Raw genomic sequence first — 22918 nt, forward strand, 5'->3', positions numbered from 1 at the left:
TCTCTCATAAGCAAAGTGCCATAACCACTTTCCTAGAAGAGCCCTCTTGAATATATAACCACCCCCCCTCCCCCCCCCCCCAAAAAAAAAAAAAAAGAATCAGAGAATAGATCTTAGACGACCTTACCAAGTGAAATTTGAATTCTCACCCGTACCTCCCTACAAGAAATCTCGTTGTAATTTCTCAATGCACCTAGCAACTTTTGCTGGAAGGGGTAAAGGGACACGAAGTAGGCAAATTGGACGAAGTGCTCTTAATCAAGGTTATCATACCCCCTTTAGACAAGTGCATACTCTTCTAACCAACCAAATGGCGCTCAACCTTCTCAATAATGTCATCCCAAATATAATTGGCTTTAAAAGAAGTACCCAATGACCAAATTACTTCAAAGGCAAAGAGGAGAACGTGCAACCCAAAATATGAGCCAGATCCTCTACATTATTGACATTATCAACAGGGACAAATTCTGACTTGGCCAAATTGATCTTCAAAACCAAAACGACTTCAAAACATAAAAATAAGCATTGCAAATGACGGCTGTTGTTTGGGTCAACTCTACAAAAAATCAAGGTGTCATCCCCAAAAAAAGATGAGAGATATCAATCCCACCAGCATTCCTAGGCCCCACGAAAAAACCAGAACCCCCCCACCCCCTCTCACTATAACTGTGATCATCTTGCCTAAAGTCTCCATAACAATAACAAACAACAACGAAGACAAAGGGTCCCCCAGTCTCAGACTACGAGAACTACCAAAAAGGTGATGAGAGTGCAGTTCACAAAACAGAAAAGCATACCGAAAAGATACAATGAGCTATCCAAGTACACCATTTCTCCCAAAAATCGCACCTCCTCAGCAAGTACAACAAGAAAGTCCCAATTAATGTAACCATAAGCTTTTTCTAAGTCCAGATTGCACAGCACACCCAGTACCCTTGATTTGACTCTATTATAAAGGCATTTGTTTGCGATGAGCACATGATCTAAAATTTGCTTTCCCTTGATGAAAGCGTTTTGAGACTTGGAAATAATCTTCTTCAATACCATTTTCAACTTGTTAGCTACAACTTTGACAATAAATGCCACACTAGACTAATTGATAGAAAATCCTTAAGATCAACAACCCCTGAAATCTTCGAAATGAGAGTAGCATTAAGACTTCTTCCAAACTTGCCTCTAGCACAGAAGTCACGGAAGACCTTCATAATATCCTCTTTTAACACGTCTTAGGAAGCATGTAAAAATGCCATAATGTCTCTTTTAACCGTCAAGACACGGGGCCTTATCACTATTCATGGCCTTCACCACCTCCAAAACCTCTCCTTCCTCAAACACTCTCTCCAACCAATTGGCTTCGACCTCCCAATAGACTCAAAAGAAAGGTCGTCCAACTTAGGTCGTCAACTAAACTGCTTGAAATACATATTATTATAAAGTAGCACAATATGATCACTGATTTCAGATTGATCGGTAGAAAATGTACCACCAACAATTAAAGCATCAATGGAGTCATTTCTTCTATTATAATTGGTCGTGCGGTGGAAAAACTGTGTACTTGTCACCCTCCCTTAACCACAAGGCCCTAGATTTCTGCATCCAACTCACCTCCTCCATGAGAGTAAACCTCTCTAACTCATTAATAGCTTTAGCCTTCCCCACCCTCTCCTCATCACATAAGGCCCTCTCTTCAACAACTTCTAGACCTCGTAATTCTTCCAAAGGAAGCTTCTTCTGCCTACCTACATTTCCAAACACCTCTTCATTCCAAATTTTTAAGTCTGCTTTCAAAGCCACTTGTGAGCCAAAATGAACTCACAGAGCCTTGAAATTAATAAGTTCACCACTATTTCACCCTATCCACAAAACCCTCAAATTTTAAACATATATTCTTGAATTTGAAGTACCTTATACCTTTGTGAAAATCTCCACAATCAAGCAGAATGGGAAGTGGTCCGAGCAAGTCTAGCCAACATTCTCTAGGACACACCATGAAGTTGAGCCTCCTAATCAAGAGGGACAATAAATCTGTCAATTCTAGACCAGGAAGATCTTAGTTATTCGACCAAGTGAATATTTCCCCAATGAAAGGAAGGTCCATAAGACCCTGATTAAAAATGAAATCTGAGAACTCCGTCATTACTGGACTAAAGCAGCCCTTTCCCAACCTCTAACTAGGAAAAGGGGTGACATTAAAGTTCCACCAAATAAGCAAACCAACCAATTCATCCTAGAGAAGCCTTCTATCCCCATTAGGATTGGGACCATAAACACCCGTAAAAGTCCAGGTAAAATGATCTTCGATATTCCATAATGAACATGCAACAGCAAACTCCCCCACACACTCATTGGTTTTCTCCACCACCCTCCTATCCCACATAAGCAAAATTCCACTGAAAGTTCCTCTAGAGTCTAAACAACACCAATCCACATGATGCAACCTCATAAACTATGAATCACTTAATAGGATATATGATCCAATTTTGTTTCTTGAAAGCAAACCACATCCGTCTTCCAATCTCTCAGCAAATTCCTTATCCTTAGGCGCCTATCCCCCTCATTCAAAGAAGATTCCAAGATAACAATTTAGGCTTCATTAAGAACTAAGAAACCCCTACCCATACATTTTCCATGACTAGATCCCACATTTAGTATCATAATTAATATAGGAAGCTAGTCGTTTTTACACCCTATTACCTCTATTTGCCCGTTTTGGAAATGGCGGTTGAATCCATTTTCATTTGAGAACAGCTCGCTTCAATGGCTATCAACAAAGCCATAAGCTCCTCTTCAAAACCCTTACAAGAAAGCCCCACAACACGATAAATATCCTCCACTTTCACAAAACCGAGTCTGAATATTCCAGCCCTAAGCAATCGGCTCTCCCAAACTCAGTTGGCGGGAACAAGAGTTTAGAGTTGTGCAAATCATGGCATCCTCTCTATTGTAGATCTCCACATCCAGGCACGGTAGCGGCTTGCTATCAAACTGGTTGTTCCCTTCTACACAACCCAATTCCATCCCAAACAACGCAGACAATTCGTTAGCTCCTCCTATTAACAGTGTCAATTTCCTCCCACAAACACCCCTGATCAAGGAGAAGTAGAGAGTGTATTCCGGTAAAGAGATATGTTTCCCCCCTTTTACCACTATTGCCCACTCTAAGGGCTTAGGAATTAACTTAACACCCATGGGGCCCAAGCTTGCCAGCCTTGAGTCAAAATCAACATCACCCAAGCCCTTTATCTGCCGTATAAAATGAGGCACTCTCTCATAACAGGGCACAATGCCAATATCGCCAGTACTTGGGAGCCCAAACCCAAGAGCAACCAATGCTACCTCATCCTCCTTGGCAGTGCGTAAAGAGCGGGACTGAGAAAGCGGCTAAGAATGGTCTTCTGGGGACAACACCTAAGAAGAACCATTGGTGAGGTACCCCTCTAAAACTTCGACCCCCATGACATTTTGTACAAGGATAACCAAGGGTGCTGAGTTACTATCAGCAAGTTCTGAACACTTCACCGAGCTTCCCTCCACATGTGGAGGTAACTGCCAGCAAGGATCTAGAACCATAGAATCGCTAGCGGATGAGTTTCCCAAAACTTCACCCGGCGTGGCTTGTAGATCAGTGGTAGAGACAACAACACTGCATGGACAGCCCGTTGTAGGTCCTCCGAGTTGGGGATAACAAGCACCCGGGCCCTTCACAACGTCCAATGACAAAGAAGATGGCCAACTTAACGCTTTCACTCTCCACTTGAGCGAAAGTTTGGCTCTGGTCTTGAGAGAGAGTTTAGCCTGTGAAGCATAAGAGCCTATTGCACCCTTACCTTTGGAGACTAGATTAGAATGGGCCACAGGAGGCAGGCCATGGCTACTCACATTAGAAGGTTGCTTAGAAAGAATATTGACTATTGGGCTGAGTTTTGGCTCAACTAACGCAACCTTCTCAAGGCCTAGCCAAGGTCCTAAAGGGTCTGAAAATTACCACTTTCACTCAAAAGTCCCCTGTCCTTCCTCAAGCAGACTCCACCAACGGAGGATTGGGGATCTTGTGAACCCTTAGACGAAATGCCAAGCACAACCATCCTAGTCAACTATCCCTTCAACGATGTTGAAACAAGATTCCCAAAAATACCCCTCATCGAAGAGAATGTTGCTGGACACTCCTTCGAGACCTCCGCATAAGACCTATACCCAACCACCTCCTTCGGCAGTTTCAAAGCCTGCATCGACACACTTCCACCCAAGCCATGTGACAAACCGCCACCACTTTGAACCCCAGTTGACTGAGGTCCACTCCCACCGCCTAATATTGCATGGACAAAATGCAGAACCGAGCATAACTCGAGGGAGAAGGAACAACACCCCTTTCCACCTCTTCCCTCCAGCACAGCAATAAAGCCCTTCTGACCACCCCATCGTACTCCGCCACAACTAGATAACGCATGTGCTTATTAGAGCATCCTTGGGCAAGGAAGGTTGTGACCCCAACTCTGGAGGTTCTCTTAAAATCCTTCATCCCCTCCTCTTGAATCACGGCATCCACGGTGGTTAACAACCAAGCAACCCTAACTTTACCCAAACGAATAGAATGAAAGATACCCTCAATCCTTACAAGAATTTTAACATTGTAGACCCGCCCTCCCCACAAGCTCAAAAGCTTTAGATTCAATAAAACACCATCTCAAATTCCCCATAGAATTGACAAAATTCACTAACAAACAACTAGGACCACTATCGTTGCTAAAAATGTACACCAACTGAAATGACCATCGGGACACGCCTACACTCGCCGATGAGAACACTCAACTGGTAGACTAGAGCATGATGGACATTTCACAGCACATAGCAAAAGAGAAAATATGGACAAGGACAGATAGAAAAATTGGAAAATTGAAGAGAAAAGCCTCCTTAAAGGAAAAATCAGGTGTCTATTAAACTGTAACGGTGATGACAACGATGTTCATCATAATTACCAGACATGAAGACCTTCCATTGAAAAATATGGTCTTAGAATTGCAATACTAGAAAACTATCCAAGTACTAATACAAACTTATCGCCCTCAAATTTTTCTTCCTTTAGCAAATGATTATTACCGTTTCAAAAAGTTGTACAGCTCATAAATGACCTTAAAAAACATCATTTTCTACAGTTAAATGCCTAGAATCGTCAATTCAGTAACAACTAATTATCATAATATTTTTTATAAATTGCAATTACTTATCAAAAAAAAAAACTAATTACCATAATACGTTCATATAACATAAGACAGCACACAGACCTATGAGGCCCTCCACGGGGAATGGGTATTTCAGTCCTCCACTCTTTTTCTAATGCATTTCCATCCTTTACAGCAAGACTCCAATGCTCTATTCCAGGTGTGTGTCGGTTCTCCTTGCTGCCACCCATCACATGGAGTCTACCTCTCCAAAGTTGAGTTGCTGGTGCATACCTGATAATTATCATGTAGAACCTTTCACTCAAAAGTGTGAAATATGAAAGAAGATTTACATAGCATGAATTACATACACTTTATTTACTTAGAGCCACCAACAAAATTCCAACACTATTGCACTTGCGAGCTTGTTCACACTCACAAAGACAAAAACTACCAAGTTAGTAGCAACCAGCAGACAGAACAACTGGCAATTTAATAGAAACTATCAGACAGTGCTAACTATTGTGTGAATCCGTAACAACTCATTTAAGGCTATGCGATCACTAATGAAACAAATTCAAGAATTTTTTTTGAATAAATGGAATAGTGAAACAAAGTTAAGTTGTCCATACATCCTAGTAATTTGATAAAAACACCATATTTAGCAGACACCGAGCAAAATAAGATTATTTCAGGATTTGTTACCAGCATCAAAAGCTATAAAAATCCAGAAGATAAATTCTTTAAACTATCCACACTGACATATCAAAAAAACTTTTTCGATAAGTAATAATATATTAAAAAGCGTAAGGCGCCCCTAAGTACACAAGCAGTATACACAAGAGGCTCCAAATGAGCAGGAAACCCAAGGCCAAAAGCCCCCGAGGCACTCAACACTAGAAGACACATATCAAAAAAGTAACATATAATAGATGCAGTCATCACTAATGAAGGTTCATCAGACATTATATCTTGGAATGGTAGGGTCAATATAGATTGACATATAGATATAAATTCAAGTAAAAATGAAATACAACAAGTTGTCCAAAACATTTTGCATTCAGCAATAGTTGAATTCTAATTCTTTTTTCTCATTGAAGACTAGTGATAGATACTTCTGGATAGACTAATGATTTTCTGTCATCTTGACATGGCCCTTTAAGTTGAAACATATATAAACAGATGGAATCATATGTTACGGGTCTACACCATGACTAAGAAGGAAAGAAGTGGAGCTGCCAAATACCATGCCTCTCCCAAGGAAAGTCTTGAGCTGCACAACATGGCTAAGAAGGAAAGAATACTACGTGGAGAAGAAAGTGGCTGATTAAGGCAAGAGGACCCATTGTAAATGTAGGATACATGCTCATAAAGCAAGAATCCTACTAGGAGAATAAATACAGGATTTAAGGAGAAAAATAAGGTATTTATTTCCCATTAGAGTAAACAGGATTTTAAGGAGAGAAATAAGGGACTTGTTGCCCATTAGAGTAAGCAGGATTTTAGGGAGAGAAATAAGAGACTTGTTTCCCATTAGAGTTAGAAGTAATATTTACGTTTTATATTTCCCCTGATGTAATCATCTCTATATAAACCTAATAGAGTGATCAATAAAAATCAAGAAGAAAAATTATAAAACAACTCTAGTAGTTGCTTTGGGAGTTTTTTAGGGTTTCTCGAATAATCCTAACATTAGGAGGCCCAGAGTACCTCAAATACCCTACTATCACACGCACTTCCCATCCAAATCACCATCGTCCATTCCCCGTTACGGAGGTACGTAACATCATACAACTTAAAACACATTTAAGAATCACATATCATAAAAATTTCATAAATTTTGAATGAACTTCCCATATTTGATATTTTATAGCATACATAAACATGCTTAAGAACTGTTTTTCATTGATGTTTCAATTATTTAATTGAACTTTCTTCATTTAATATTTTATGGGATAGCATATACACAGCTTTTCTGTAGCAAAGCATGTGAGCCAATACCACCAATCTATACATCCAATGAATAACGTGTCAAGGCTAGCCAAAAATGTTATGAAAACCAATGCCTAAACTGCATAGCAAATATACATGTAGATATAGTAGCAGGGTTGAAGTAAGAATAATCAAAAATATATATCCACAAGATGAGAGCCTTTGAATTTATTTACGCCATATCCGTAAACATGAATTTCATGAAGGGCCATGAAGATTGATAGCTAACACCTGATATTTTATTTATTTCAAAAAAAACAAAAAACAAAAAGTAGATAGTTGACAAAATATAAAGGAATGACAATCTCAACAGAGGGGCAAATCCTCATGAAAATTCTACCAGTTTCACAAACGATGAAACTGAGGTTACAAGGCAAAGATGATATTTTTTAGATGAGAAGACACACACACACATCTAAATTTATTGCTCCTTTCAAACATATCAAATTGTCTAATAACAGGTACAATGCCTGATGTGATTTCTTGTAATTGAACTATGTATGCAGGAAAATGCAGAGTTTAATAAATATTTGTCTTTTCATTTCCTAAACTACAATATTGACTTGTAACCAGTACAATACATGATTCAACCCCATGATATCTCACTTCATAGTAGTCACTAGTCACCATCTGGAAGGTATTCAGCAATTAGAAAAAACAGCTTTTACCATTTGAAATAACATAAAAACAATAGCTTTTTTTTTTTCGAAATAACACACTTGTTACAACAAAAAGATAAAAAAAAAAATTAAAAAAATGATAAGTAACAAAAAGAAAAATCAAAGAGGTAAATATCAGCACAGATGTGTTGTGGTTCTCAGATACCCAAAAAAAAAAAAAAAAAAAAAAAAAAAAAAAAAAAAAAAAAAAAAAACAAGTCAGATGCACAAGACCAACAAATGTTCTTCAACAATAGTCTTAACATTTTTTATCAAGTCTTCATAAAGGCAAATACCGAGGCACAGGTAAAGGGGGCAAGTCCCTCCATTGCTTTGTCTCAGTATCAAGTACAAATGTACGAGCAGTAGGCCCTCTGCACTGTGGACCATATTGACCTGTAACTACATAAATGTATCTCCCATCCGTTGCCATTCCCAAATGTGAGTGTGCCATCTCTTTCGGCATATCAAATCTTCCTCCCCATGTATTATCAGTAAAATTGTATACATCAACATGTGAATGGACCTATTGGAAAGTCAACATAAACAATAGACAGAAACATCAAGGCCTATGTCTCTGTAGTACAAACATATAACATAATAAATATTAACAAAAAGATCAATTTTGGCCAATGAGCTCCAGCTCAAATGAACCTCTTCCCCCATAAGAATGGTGTGGAGAGCACGGTTGTCGATTCAAGATACACCAGGTGCTTGTACATATCAATCACCAATAAAAAAAAAATAAAAAAAAAATAAAAACTTTTTGACGAACAAACAGATTGCAATTAAACAAATCTCCAATAGTTCTACAGAAGTGTTTAGAGTCAGCAGGCCACCCCAAGAACAGAAGTTCTTGATGCCAATCCCGATATGCCCAATCAATCTCACAGTTTATCTTCGGCCTTTATGGGTTACAGTGGGTCATGCCACATCAGGTGGTGGGGATCTCTTCACATTATGGAGAGGGCAGTGTAACTCTTCTCAACGCGTAGCAGATTGGAAGATGATACCATCTTGCTTAATGTGGTGTATTTGGACAGAGAAATTATCGTAGTTTTGAGGATTGCAAGAGAACAGTAGTAGAACTAAAGACGTTCAATAAAACCTTATACCACTGGACAGCCGCCTTTGATTGTCTAATATTACTTATCAAAATTCTCACAGCCATCAAGCAGTCTGTTATGAAAACCTTGAAACATCGGCATATGGTGGCATCTAGGTCAAAATATATTTTCAATCTAAAATCTTCATATAGCCAGTGAAACCATAAAGCATGCACTAGGCGGGGGAGAGGCAAGTCTCACGTTTTCTAGCATTGAGTGCCTTGGGGGGTTTTGGGCTTGAGGGCTTGTAGGATTTCAGGTTTGAGGGCTTGGGTTTCCTTCTTGTTTGGAGCCTCTCGTGTATACTGCCTGTATATTTAGGGGCGCCTTACATTTTTCAATAAATTATTACTTATTAAAAAAAAAAAAGAAAAAAAAAGAATATAGTATGCAATAGTGGCCTTTAATTTTGGTGTATTCGAATGTAATTCAGCATTAGTATTCTTTTGATTAACAAATTACTCATGTACCCGGCGGGTTTTGAACCCATGACCTTACTCTCCACATTGTTGTTACGGGAAAAAAGGGTGCCCTTTTTTTTATGAATGGAAAAAAGGGGGCCTTTTAAGCTAGAGCTTATCAGCTAATTCAATCTTAGTATTCTAACACCAACAAAAACCAAGAATAATGTTTACAAACTGCAATATACATTAGAAATAATGGAACTACATTAACATTTACAATACAAAAATATTTTTTATAAGTAAATATGAATGGAATTAAAAGGGTGAAAAAAGAGACTGCAACCCTGGTACATCTGTGATATGCATGTCCCAACACCCAGAGAAAATCAAAACGGAATAACATCCCAAATGACATTAGCTAGACGAGGACTAACAAATTGGACAAGCAGTCCACAGAATCTTCAATGCAACAATGTTGACTAATCCAAAGCTACACTAACTTGTTAAGTATTCATATTTGAATAGAATTGGCCATTATTAAGATCACAAAGACAAAAAAACATATTCTGAAGTATCAATAATAGATAACTAGCTTCTGGATTTACAAGAAGCTTTTGAATGTAAAGAAAACTTAATTACTCAAGGAGTTATTCTTACATAGTCAATTGTGCCGTATCCGGCGAAAACATATAGAAGATTCTTAATCTGTATTGCAGCGCCATCTAGACGAGGCACAGGTGCAGCTGCCATCTTTTCCCATTTTAATTCTGGTGCAGGTAAATCAGCAAAAGTTGCTGATAAGAGTCTTCCAGTAGCAGCTTGTTTATCCTTAACAGCTTCTTCCTATTAATGATGCAAATTAGCCATCAAATTTTCAGATTTAAGAAAATTAAGAAAGCACAGCATTTAGAACTTTCTTCCCTACTTTATATGTGGATTTTCCCATGTGGTACAATTAATCAAAATAAAAGTTAACACTAAAACAGTAAACAAACCAACAATGCTTTAGTTTTCTTTTTATATAAGTAATCGAAATATCATTAAAAACGAAGCGCAACCTAGATACACAAGAAGTATACAAGAGAAACATCCAGCTAAAAGGAGAAAAACAAACAAGAAAATCATGAAACTAACTCCAAAGAAGTTACAAATGCTGCTGTCCAAATAAAAAGACAATAAAAGAAAAAGGACTTGAACTCCTCCAACGTCCTCTCGTTATCCTCAACGATTCAATCATACAATGCTTTAGTTACCTAAAATTTAAAAAATAAAACTATCCAGAAAAGCTAATAGGTTGTATTAAGCTCCAATACAAAGATTGGAGATAAAGTTGTTCTCTTGTAACCCCAAGGGGTTGGCTCAAGTGGTAAAGGCCTTAGTCTTGATAACATTTCCATCAGGTCTAAGGTTTGAATCCCTTTAGGTGCAAATAATTCAATATTACTCAATTCGTGTGGTGGGGGTGCTTTGCACGGGTCAAAGGTTTACCTGACAGGGGTGGGTACACGAAGTGGCCCTGCCTTGAAGGGGTCCCTTGTCATCAAAAAAATAAAAAATAAAAAGTTGTTCTCTAGTGAGAATTGGTGGTGAAAGAATCTCGTTTTGTGATCCCCTTCTATAAAATTATTATTATTCATCAAAAACTTCCATGAGGATGAGATGTTCGAGAATAGCCTCAATGCCACTTTTATCTCTCGTCTCTAAAAAGAATGGCAGTTAGAAGTTAAGAATTTCAGACCCATCAGCTTGGTAGGGGGTGTATATAAAATCATGGCAAAAGAACTTGCTATCAGAATGAAAAAGTGTTGGGAGGGCTCATTTCAAACAGCCAAAATGCCTTTTAAGACAGAAGATAAATTCTAAACTCAGTTCTTATAGCTAATGAGTGTCTAAATAGTAGGTTGTAATCGGGAATTCCTGGTGTTATTTGCAAGTTGGAGTTGGAAAAAGCTTACGACCATGTCAACTCGAAGTTACTTTCCTATCTTTTGGGATGCTTTGGTTTTGGTACTAAATGGAGGAAATGGATATCTGCTTGTATCTCCACGGCCTGCTTCTCTATCTTGATTAATGGTAGTTTGCATGGTTTCTTTGGTAGTTCTCGGGCCTCCGCCAAGGAGACTCTCTTTCACCTCTCCTCTTCGTGATTGTTATGGACACTCCCAGTTGGCTGTTGTCTAGAGCTATGGTTGGGGTTATTTATCAAGATTTCTGGTAGACATCCAAAACACAGCCCCCTTGGAAATGTCCCACCTTCTGTTTGTAAACAATGCGCTAATTATGTGTGATGCAGATCATGATCAAATCTATAATTTGGGCCACATTCTCTTGTGTTTTGAGGCCATTTTGGGGATAAAAGTTAACCATTGAAAATCTAAATTAGCCGCAGTAAGGGAGGCTCGCCATCAAGAAGAGTTGGGCAATATTCTCAGTTGTTGTATCTCTTCTCTACCCTTAAAATATTTAGGCCTTCCTTTGGGTGCTTCTTTTAAGTCAAAAGCTATTTGGGATGGAGTAGTTGAGAAAATGGAAAAAAAGGTTGGCTAATTAGAAGAAGATCTACTTGTCTTGGGGAGGCCGCCTAACTCTACTCAAGAGTAAGTTATCCAGTTCACCTACGTATTTCTTGTCCCTCTACCCTTTACCAGCAAGCATTGCTAGGATATTAAAGCGGCTTCAAAGGGATTTTCTTTGGGTTGGTCCGGGTGGTGAGCCTAAGTTTCACATGGTGAACTGGAAGACTATCTACTCCTTAGTCCCTAGAGGGGGTTGGGTGTTAAAAATCTCATGTTCAATAAAGCTCGTCTTGGTAAATAGCTTTGGAAATATAGGCTAGAGGAGAATTCTCCATGGAGACAGGTGATTGTTTAGAAGTGGGGTCCATAGAGGGTGTTAGTGTTTAGAGGAAGCTCGAGGGCCTTATGGGTGTGTCTTTGGAGGAATATTAAGAAATGGCTTGGGGTATTTCTCCAAACTTGTCTCCTTCAAGGTGGGGGATGGAGCCTACATTCGCTTTTGGCATGACGTGCGGTGCGGTGCGGTGATGAAGCTCTTAATCTTCATTCCCAGAACTTTATTCAATAGATCGTGACAAGAGGCCTAGGTATTGGATTACTTAGATTCCACCGACTCTTCTATTCATTGGAATCCGAGTTTCCTTAGGGCAACCTAGGATTGGGAGCTCAAATCTCTTGACTCCTTCCTCAACCTGTTATACTCCTTGGAAAACTATTTGGGGAGGCTAGAATGCTATGGATCCCAGCTAGCAATCACAGTTTCAAAGTGAAGAGCTATTATAAGACTTTAAAGACTGGAGAGCCTAGTTTATTCCACTGGAAAAGTGTTTGGAAGGTTACGGCCTCGCCCCGCATTGCTTTCTTCATATGGATGGCAGCTTTGGATAGAATCCTCACGGTTGATAACTTTAAAAGGTGAGGCTTCACTCCTTTTCATATATTGGTGTTGTCAATGCAATAAAAAATAAAAAATAAAATGAAGAGACTGTAAATCACTTTCTCATTCATTGCGAGTAAACTAGTGACCTTTGGCCCTTGGTTCTCAGCTTATTTAGGGTTTTGTGGGCTATGCCTAGTAACATTCTAGAGTTGCTTCATTGTTGGAAGACCCAAGAGCGAGGACATCAGAGGCCATCTAGAAGGTTATTCTGGCTTTCTTAATGTGAAGCATTTGGAGAGAGGAATCAGGACCTCCTTCAGGACTGTAAGTCCAACATGCTATGTTTAAAGTCCTCTTTTATTAGATCTCTCTTGGATTTGGTTGTAGTTGATGTTCCTAATTCTCTTTTTTTAGTAAGTAATCGAGATATCATTAAAAGCATAAAGCACAATCCAGGTACATAGAAAGTATGCAAGAGAAACACTTGGCTAGAAGGAGAAAAGACAAAGTCATGAAAACTGAGCACCAAATGAGCTACAAATGCAGTTGTCCAAAGATAAGAAAATTAAAGAAAAAAAAACTTAAGCTCCACCGTCTTCTTGCGGTCCTTGAAATTTCTATCATTTATTTCCCTCCAAAGATACCACAAAAAGCAAGAAAGCACAATCTTCCACACAGTGGCACTCTTAGTGCTTCCAATAGTCCCCCTCCAACAAGCAAACAAGTCAATTACTCATTTAGCCATAACCCAAGACAACCCAGAACGATTGAAAATAACATTCCATAAGGCATAAGCAACCTCACAATGGAGACGAAGATAAGACACGGGTTCCCCATTCTTCTTGCACATACAACACCTATCAACCATAATGACATGTCGCTTCCTTAAGTTGTGCATGGTAAAGATCTTCCTTATGGCTACCGACCAAGCAAAAAAATACCGCTCTCAAAGGAACCTTAGTCTGCTAAATATTTTTCCAAGGAAAATGAATGTCATCATTACAAAAAAGGACACTACACAAGGATTTGACATCAAAAACCCTCTTTTGGAGGCCACCCACCAAAGCTTGTCTTCACCTCCCCGTCTCACTCTAAATGAACACAAAAAATTGAAGAACGAGCAAAGACATCTAGCTCTCAATCATGAGCCGCTCTAGCAAAGCGTGTGTTCCATTGATTGGAGCAACTAGAAAGCTCCAAATGAATCGCTAAGAAAGTATCCTTCACATAAGCAATACTATATAAATTTGGAAAGGCTACCTTAAGGGCCTTATCCACCACCACAGATCATGTCAAAACCTAATCTTGGAGCCATCTCTCACCTCAAATATGGTATTAACAAGAAAACATCCCCAAACCTCTAATAATATTCTTCTATAACCCCACCCCATACGACCCAATAGGGTCATTAGAACACCACCTACCCCACAAACTGCCAAATTTAGAGTCTACCACCACTCTCCACCAAGCCTCTCTCTCATGCACATAGCGCCATAGCCATTTTTCTAAGAGAGCACGATTGAATATCAGCAAGTTTCAAACCCCCAACTCTCTCTCAGAGATTGGAGAACAAACCTTAGACCAGATTACTAGGTGAAATTTGAACTCTTCGCCTAGCCCAATCCATAACAAATCTCGATGAAGCTTCTCTATGTGATTTGCAACACCAGCGAAGAGAGGGAAGAGGGACATAAAATACGTAGGCATATTGGAAAGGGTGTTCGTTGTAAGGGTTACCCTAGCACCTTTAGACAAGTACATCATTTACCAATTAGCCAACCGACACTCTCTTTTCAATAACACTGTCCCAAATAGACTTGGCCTTATAAAAGGCCCCAATGGAAGACCAAGATAGTTCAAAGGCAAAGAAGAAACTCTGCAGTCCAGAATGCCAGCCAACTCATCCACATTATCAACATTACTCACAGGAACCAATTCTGACTTAACCAAATTAATCTTCAAATTGGAGACATCTTCGAAGCATAAAAATAAAGCACGTAGATAGTGAAAATGGTCAAGATTGGCCCCACAAAAAACCAAAGTGTCATCTGCAAACAACAGGTGTGAAATGTTAACCGCACCAAAGTGTCAAGACCCCACAAAAAAGCTTCAGAGAAAATCCCCATTAACAATTGCAGAAAGCATTCTGCTTAAGGACTCCATAACAATAATAAAGGATCTCTCTATCTCAAACCATGGGAGCTATTGAAGAAACCGAATGGATTGCCATTCAGAAGAAATACAATACCCCATCCAAGAGGGTCATTTCTCCCCAAAACCGCACCTCCTCAATAATTAAGAAATCCCATTGGACAGGATCATAGACCTTCTCAATATCCAGTTTGCAAAGCAACCCTGGCTCACCAGATATGATCATACTATCCAGACATTCATTTGCTATGAGAACATCATCAAGGATTTGCCTACCTTTAACAAAAGCATTATGGTGCTTCGAAATAATCTTCTCCACAACCCTTCTAAACCTATTAGCAAGGACTTCGGCAATAATCTTATAAACTCCACTCACAAGACTAAGGGTGCGTTTGGAATTGCGATTTCGTATATAAAAAGTACGATTTTAAACCAAATTGCAGAAAATGAACTATTTGAGAATTGTGTTTTAAAAAAATTGCGATTTAAAAACGCAGAAAATTGCTTTTTCAAATTGTAGGCAATGGGGGCGCTTTTTTCAAAACGCAAAATTTTAAAGACTAAGCTGTGATTTTAAAAGTCAAACTGCGATTTTGCCAAACGCTTAATTGCGTTTTTTTTTTTTTGATAAGTAGAGAATTTTATAAAAAGTGTAAAGGTGCCCCTAAGCATACAGGAAGTATACAAAAGGACACCACTTAATTGCGTTTTTAAAAATCACTTTTTCAAATCGCACATTTAAAAATCGTTATTTTTAAATTGCACTTTTTGAAATCGCAAGCCCAAACAGACCCTAATAGACTGGAAGTCCTTAAGATCATAGCCCTGGATTTCTTGGGAATGAGAGCAATGAAATTGGCAGTAAGGCCTTTTTCAAACTACTAGCTTGAAAATCATGAAGCGCCCCAATAATGTTTGCCTTGATCACATCCAGCAAGGGTGGAAAAAAGCCATAGAAAATCATCAAGTCACGACGCCTTGTCATTGTTCATACCTTTCACCACCTCAAGAACCTCGTTCTCCTCAAACGGACTCTCTAACCCAGAGGCTTCCTCTGCATCTATGGAGTCAAAAGAAAAGGCATCCAGCTTAAGCTTCCAACTAAACTAGTCTAAAAACAAACTACCAAAGAATTGGACAATATATTCCCTAATGGTAGATTGATCAGAAGAAACTGATCCGTTTACTAATAGCGATTCAATGGAGTTGCTTCTCCTTTTCAAGTTGGTCACCCCATGGAAAAATTTCATACATTTATCACACGCTCTTTTAGCGAAAGAGCCCTTGACTTTTGCCTTCAACTAATCTCTCCAAATAAAGTAGCTTTTTCAAATTCATTGATAACCACGATTTTCCTCAACTTCTCTTCAGCAACTAAAGCTCTCTCTTCATCCAACCCATCAAGAACACAACCCCTCCAAAAGAGTACTCCACGTTGCCAAACACCTCCTCATTCCAGATTTTTAAATCAACTTTCAGGACCTTAAGTTTACGAGCCAAAATGAAGCTAGGAGAGCCTCAAAAGTGATAAGAAGACCATTGTTGTCTTACCCTATCCACAAAGCCTTCAGCCCTAAACCACATATTCTCAAACTTAAAAGATTTTTTGCCTCCCAAAATACCACCACAATCAAGGAGAATGAGGAAGTGGTCTGAACACAATCTATGCAAGCTTTTTTTAAATAAATCAAAAAACTTAGCTTCCTATACGGGAGAAATAGGAAGCCTATCAATTCTTGACCAAGAAGGGGAGTCCCGATTATTAGACTTCGTAAAAGCCCCCCCCCCCCCCCCCCCCCTTACAAGGGGGGAAGATCCATGAGGCCCTCCTCATGTATAAAATCAGAAAACTCCATCATAGCGGGACTAAAATGAGCTTCACCCAATCTTACACTAGGAAAGCATATGACGTTGAAGTCTCCCCCAATGCACCACAGTATATTCCACCAACAAAGCAAGCAAGACAGCCAACTCCTCCCATCAGCACCTTTTGTCGCAGTCGAAATTAGGCCCATAAACCCTCGCAAAAGCCCAAGAGAAACTATCTTCGACATTTCTAAAGGAGCAGGCAACAGTAAACTCCCCCACACAATCGTAGACCTTCTTCACCACTCTTCTATCCCACATAAGCAATATTCCACCGAAAACCCCTCTAGAAGTTGAGTAGTACCAAACCACATGTTAACACCCCCACAAGCTTCACACAACACTGTTGGAAATGAGCTCCAATTTAAACTCCTGCAAACAAATTATATATGCCTTCCACTATCTAAGAAGATTTTTGACTCTCAAACGCTTGTCACCCTCGTTCAACCCTCTCACATTTCAAGATAACAACTTGGGTTTCATAAAAACCCACTAGCAGCCCTCCCCTTAACCCTACCGCGGCTAGCATTGCCACTGTCTGCATCATAGTTTATGGAACAAGATAACCTTCTTAATTGTCTATTACCTTTTTTTTTCCCAAACTGGAGCAAGAGGCCAACACCTGCTCAAGGTGGCTCTCTTCAATGGTCGTAAACAAGGGCAGGACCCCTACTTTTTTCTTATTAGAAATTGCTGAACAGAATCTCAATGGAGTGGGCACCTCCTTAGAGAACAAATCCACATCCAGACAAGGTCGGGTTACAAGAGCATCGCACCCCCCCACAACAACCCCAACCAACCAGCAAGATCAAAACCTTTATCCTTCTCTACACTCGCACTTCCCCCTGCAACACCTCTTTGGAAGAATGATAAGAGGAGATAAAAGACTGTAGCAATGGGACCCGCTTACACCCCTTAGCAACAAAAACCCACTCTCGGTTTGCCGACAAAGTGATCAGCTTAGAGGTGGCCCTCAAATCATTAGTAGTGAGGAGACGGAATCGGTCAAAGAGCCTTCGTGGAGGCCTACTTGCCTAACCAGACAAGGAAAACCTCCAGGCCTACAATCAATGCCAATAGAATTCGCAACGGAAAGCCCAGGAAGAAGGGGAACCAACTCAACCACATCACTAGTAAAATTCGAGGGAGAACAACATTTTTTGACTGGAGCACTGAAGGTTCCATTGTGGCTAGAAGGATACCGACGGGCACAAACACATCAACTTCAATCCCCGGAGGAGTATGCACAGCACATTCAACATCCATCTTGGAAACAACTATTGCCTACGAGTCCATCGGTGTAATAACCCAGGGAAAGCGCTAGCCACATCTGCGATTTCACACTAGTCAATTTGGAACTTCCCTAGAATCACTTATCGATCTCAGTTTTACCTAGTAACTAAGTAATGTGGGACTTAACACTCATGACTATTTTTATAAATCATCCACTCTATGTGAGTTACTCATCTTTTCAATGTGGGACCGAGATGTTACAAACTCTCCTCTTTAAATCCTTGACGTCCGGGCCATGTCATGTGGTGCTTTAATACCACATGGCGTTATTAGGTAACTCTAATACCATTTGTAATAGTACATAAAAGCGTTAGTCATATATGCGTTATTACCCCAAAAAAACTAGTCAATTTGGAGTTTCTCTATAATCACTTATAGATCTCAGTTTCACCTAGAAACTAAGTAATGTGAGACTTAGCACTCATGACTATCTTTGTAAATCACCCACTCTATGTGAACTACTCATCTTCCTAATGCTGAACCGGAGTGTTCCAATCGAAGAGCCACAAGGCTAGGCAGAGCACCTACCCACAACCAAATTCTCAAAACATGTTACTCTAAGGTCCTCACCTGAAGTAGAGGCTTCCCCAGCCTGTTTGTTCATATCCTAGTTAAAATTTGGGCTTGAGATGGACCGCATGCTTCATAGGCTGGTCTTTATTCTTTTTAACCACAAATTTCTCCTCCAAAACTGGGCTATGTCTTAGACATTTTAACACAAGATGGGCCTTAGGACCCTCCAGCCTAACAAAATGAAGCCCCTCAACTACAATCACTAAAGCTTGGTCCACCTCCCCTTTCAATTTTTCCAACTGGCTTCTCCAATATTTAAGGTTCCTACAAATGTCCACCATATCACCCCTACACACAACCTCTCTCCAACTGTAACATGAAATAAGGGAATGGACAAGTCTCCAGACATACCTTGAGCAACATTCTCCTTACCCAGAGGTAAATAGGTAGTGGTCCAAGCGGCACTCGGTTCTTACACGACCCCTGAGGTGCAAAGGAATGAGGCGCTCGCTCAGGCATCCCTGTAATTGCCCCGTCCTACCCATCACCTCCTAACAACGGGTCCTTACCATTGAGATGAAGGAAGAGCCTCCCTCACCGACTAATTGAGAGCCACCACTGGGCTAGCGCATAAGCAAAACGCAACTCCCCTGCCAAGAGGAGAATCGAAGAAACCCGTCACCTTTCTCAATTCAGCAGCAAAACTCCTCCAAACCCACCCTTCTCGCCCCTTCACGATCACAATAAGACCTCTGCAACCACCCACTGCATACTCCAACACCTCTAGATATCAACCTAACCTGTTAGAACCTCTTTGAACAACGAAGGCCTTGTTCCCAACCCTAGACAATTTGATAAACTCCATCACCTTTGTATTACAAACCAACGCATCCACTATGGTTTTCAGCCAAACAACACTCCTCTTACCCAATAACACACAACTCGAGAAAAACCTTGTTTCCTTTCAACCAAGCGAAGGAGCCACCGAAAGCTCAAAAGCTTTGGCCTCTACGTAGATCAACTCACCCTAATTCTCAGCTTCAAATCTTTTAGATCTTGATAATATTTTAGATTGTATACGCTTTAAGGGTATTTGTGGCTTTTCCCTTTTTCTTTCAATAAAATTATTATTCATAAAAATAAAAAAAAATAAAAAAAATAATCATATTCTCTCAGTAACCAACCAAACCCACACCAAATGCTCAAGTTTCAAAAATAATGTGATTCTATAGAGCTACAAACTCTACTTAAAAAGCAAAGACCCAAATTTTCATTTTCTTTTCTATTTCTCAGCAACCAGGCAAACCCACAATCAAATTTGCAAATACATTAAAATAAGCAAAACCATGGTTAAAAAAGCTGACACTTTTCTACTAATGCTCCGTTTGTTTCAGCATAAAATGGTTTTTGAAAAATGATTTGGCATTTTTTGGTGTTTAGTAAGGGCGAAAATAATAGTCAACCGAAAAATAATTTCCGTTTGACCAAAAATGCTTAGTAAATTTCGGAAAATGATTTACGTTTTTTAAAAGCGTAAATCATTTTTCCCAAACGGCAGACGTAATCGACCCTCTTTTAAACTTCATGCTCAAACAGTCAACCATCGCCGGAATCCGGCGACGTCCGGCCGCCCTCGCGGTTTCCAGTCAGTACAGCCGAAGACCAGCTGGATCTGGTCAGAGTCTGGCCAATCTGACCGGATTTCGGCCGAACTGGCCGATATCCGGCCACATTAGGCCAGATAGCAGCGAATTTGGCCGGAATCTGACTCGTCGGAATTTGGCAACCGAATGTTGCTGGATTCCATTTTTTGCCGTTGGTAATCTTTTCGTGCAAGCCAAATGCCAAAAAATATTTTCGGAAAAACTTTTTTCTTGAAAAATGGTTTCGTCGAAAATATTTTACTATGAAAATCATTTTCCGTCTAAACAAATGGAGCATAATTGAAGCTTTACCGCATTATTCCTTTTACTCTAGCGGGAGTGAAGGCAGGGACTCGTAGCTCTCTCCCCGTAGTCCTCAAAGGCGTACAAATCAAAACCCACCTCAAGGACTACAAATCTCCCAGCTCTCTCTTTTCATTTCCCGCATCTTATAGGCAACCAAACAAACCCACAATTGAAATTCATAAATTCATAGATACATACATACAAAAATACATTAACGCAGACACACGCATAGAGTAGAGACAGCACGATAGTAATTCAGGAAAGCTGACCTTTTTGGGGGATTTTGTAGGTTCATCCTTGTTGGGCAAAATTACGGTGTTTTGCGAGGTATGACCAGGAGAAGCCCAATTGGAGGCAATGGAGGAGTAAGAAGAACTGAAGCGTGAAGACGAGGCCCAGAGGAAATCGGCGACGAGAGCAAACCCTAATAGCCCCACGCACGTCAGAACAAGTTTCGCTGATCCGTGCTTTGCTGAGCCTGAGGGCCTAACCATATCTTACATGCAATCAGATAATGAGATTGAGGTAGAGAGATGTAATGTCGCGGAGTCCTGTGCGCATGCGTCTCTTTCTGTCTCTCTGCGTGGGAAGATCTTGAGTGTGAGAGAGACTCTGAATTGAGATCTCATCACACATGCAGACCGGACACCGACATAATGGGAATGTGAGCTTTCTCACGATAAATAATGTCTTCAAGGATTTCCTTAAATCAAATCAAATTACTTTTGCGTTTAACGTTGAAGATTTAAAATTGATACATGATATATAATAAAATTAATATTAATAAATCATTTAAAAATTTAAATAATATATATCACATCAATTTTAAATCTTAACCATAAAATAAATAATATTTATTTAATTTTTTTAAATTGAAATGATCTTATTCCTTAAGTAAGAGACGAACACATCAGCATGAAACAATAAAGGAAAGAGAGACAAAAACACCGTGTCAGTCCTATTCTCTGTCACTCATCGTCAAAATCCCTTTTTTGCCTATTCTCTAGCACTCACCGTCAGAAAAGAAACATCTCCTCTCGTGCCCAAGCCACCACCCTCCCCTCATAACGCTACCACCAAACAACATCACCGATGCTACAATACCCATATGCTCTAGTGAAATTAATTAACCAATAACTAACTTCATGGTTCGCCTCTCAATCCCATTTCACAAGAAATAAGACTTAGAGATATCACACTCTCCGAATAGAGCCTCTAGCGGAAAACTTTTCACTTTCACACAAAGATAACTACTAATTAAACACACGTCTTTAAACAACCAGAGTAAATCTAAAGTATCGTAACATAGATAGCAAAATCTCCAAATGTTACGGTAAAAAACCAAACATCAAAACATAACAGAAATATTATAAAACCAAATAGAAGAGTCGTAAAAATATCAAGTTTCAAGGTCTAGTCCTCAGAAGATAAACCAGATAAATAATCTCAATCATAATGTGGCATGTATCTCCGTCATCATCCCGCATGTCCTTTAGCCACTCGGGATTCAGCTCTTCAAAGGTAATCATGACTATGTCCTTCAAAAGAACACATGTTTTACAAGTGAAAAAGATATAATTGTAAGTCCACGACTTAATGAGCATAAATACACATTACGTACAGGTTATTATATTTTGTGAACTCAAATGTTTAAATTTCATAAGTCACATGCAGCAATGTAAAGTTACAGATCATCATTTCAAAATATTATCATGAATGCAATATAGATATAATATATGTTGTAATAAAATAATCATGTCATAGTTCAATCTCATATAGTCTATCCAAGCCTTTAATCCCTTCTTGGTATGGTTGACGCTATCTCAAGGGACTTGTAGTACAATACCAATGCCTCAAATATTCTCGCATACCATCATCTACTAATAGCCCGACCGAGTCTATCCTTAGGCGACCTACATTACTAGCAAAGCCATAATGGTGACCCATTTATACGTGGTGCGTCCATTACAAAACAACCGTTGGATCCAAAGCGAAACATAAAAACAAATCTCTTTGACGAAAAGGCTAACCCGTATAATAATAAGCTTATGGTCTTATCCACCACGTATCGATGTACCATGTAATATGATGAAATTTATTATTCACCGTCTTTTACATGCATGCAATTACAAACTCATCATTTTCGTCATCTTGTTATTCATCAATCATTTTCACAAAATCGAGTTCACATTAATCTAAAATGTATTCCAATGTGAGTTGTAAACATGTAGATTTGATACATAAAATAATCATGCTATGCGAAAAAATAATAAATATCCGTGTGAGTTTTACTCACTTGAATCGTAAGGTTCCTCCACAAAGTCCTCCTAACGCTCCACAACCTTGAAATTTGAAAAGACCTTATCTTAGTTCCAGATCTAAACAAAACAAACTAAAGTCTAAACTAGGGGTAAAACTGTCATTTTGTCT

The 22918-nt window shown here is 39.4% G+C and overlaps 1 protein-coding gene across 1 annotated transcript in view; it reads right to left on the minus strand.

The window, feature by feature from the left end:
* Positions 1-21167, minus strand: part of LOC133864403 (kelch repeat-containing protein At3g27220) — a 36080-nt gene extending 14913 nt beyond the window's left edge. The window contains exons 1-4 of the mRNA XM_062300729.1: positions 20758-21167; positions 9978-10163; positions 8107-8336; positions 5283-5453 (exon numbers count right to left, since the gene is read on the minus strand). Of these exons, the coding sequence (XP_062156713.1) occupies positions 5283-5453; positions 8107-8336; positions 9978-10163; positions 20758-20982 (812 nt within the window). The 5' untranslated portion in view covers positions 20983-21167. The remainder of the gene's footprint in view (positions 1-5282; positions 5454-8106; positions 8337-9977; positions 10164-20757) is intronic.
* Between the last annotated feature and the right edge of the window lie 1751 nt (positions 21168-22918).

This window comes from Alnus glutinosa, chromosome 3 (genome assembly GCF_958979055.1).
Source record: "Alnus glutinosa chromosome 3, dhAlnGlut1.1, whole genome shotgun sequence".
NCBI lineage: Eukaryota > Viridiplantae > Streptophyta > Magnoliopsida > Fagales > Betulaceae > Alnus > Alnus glutinosa.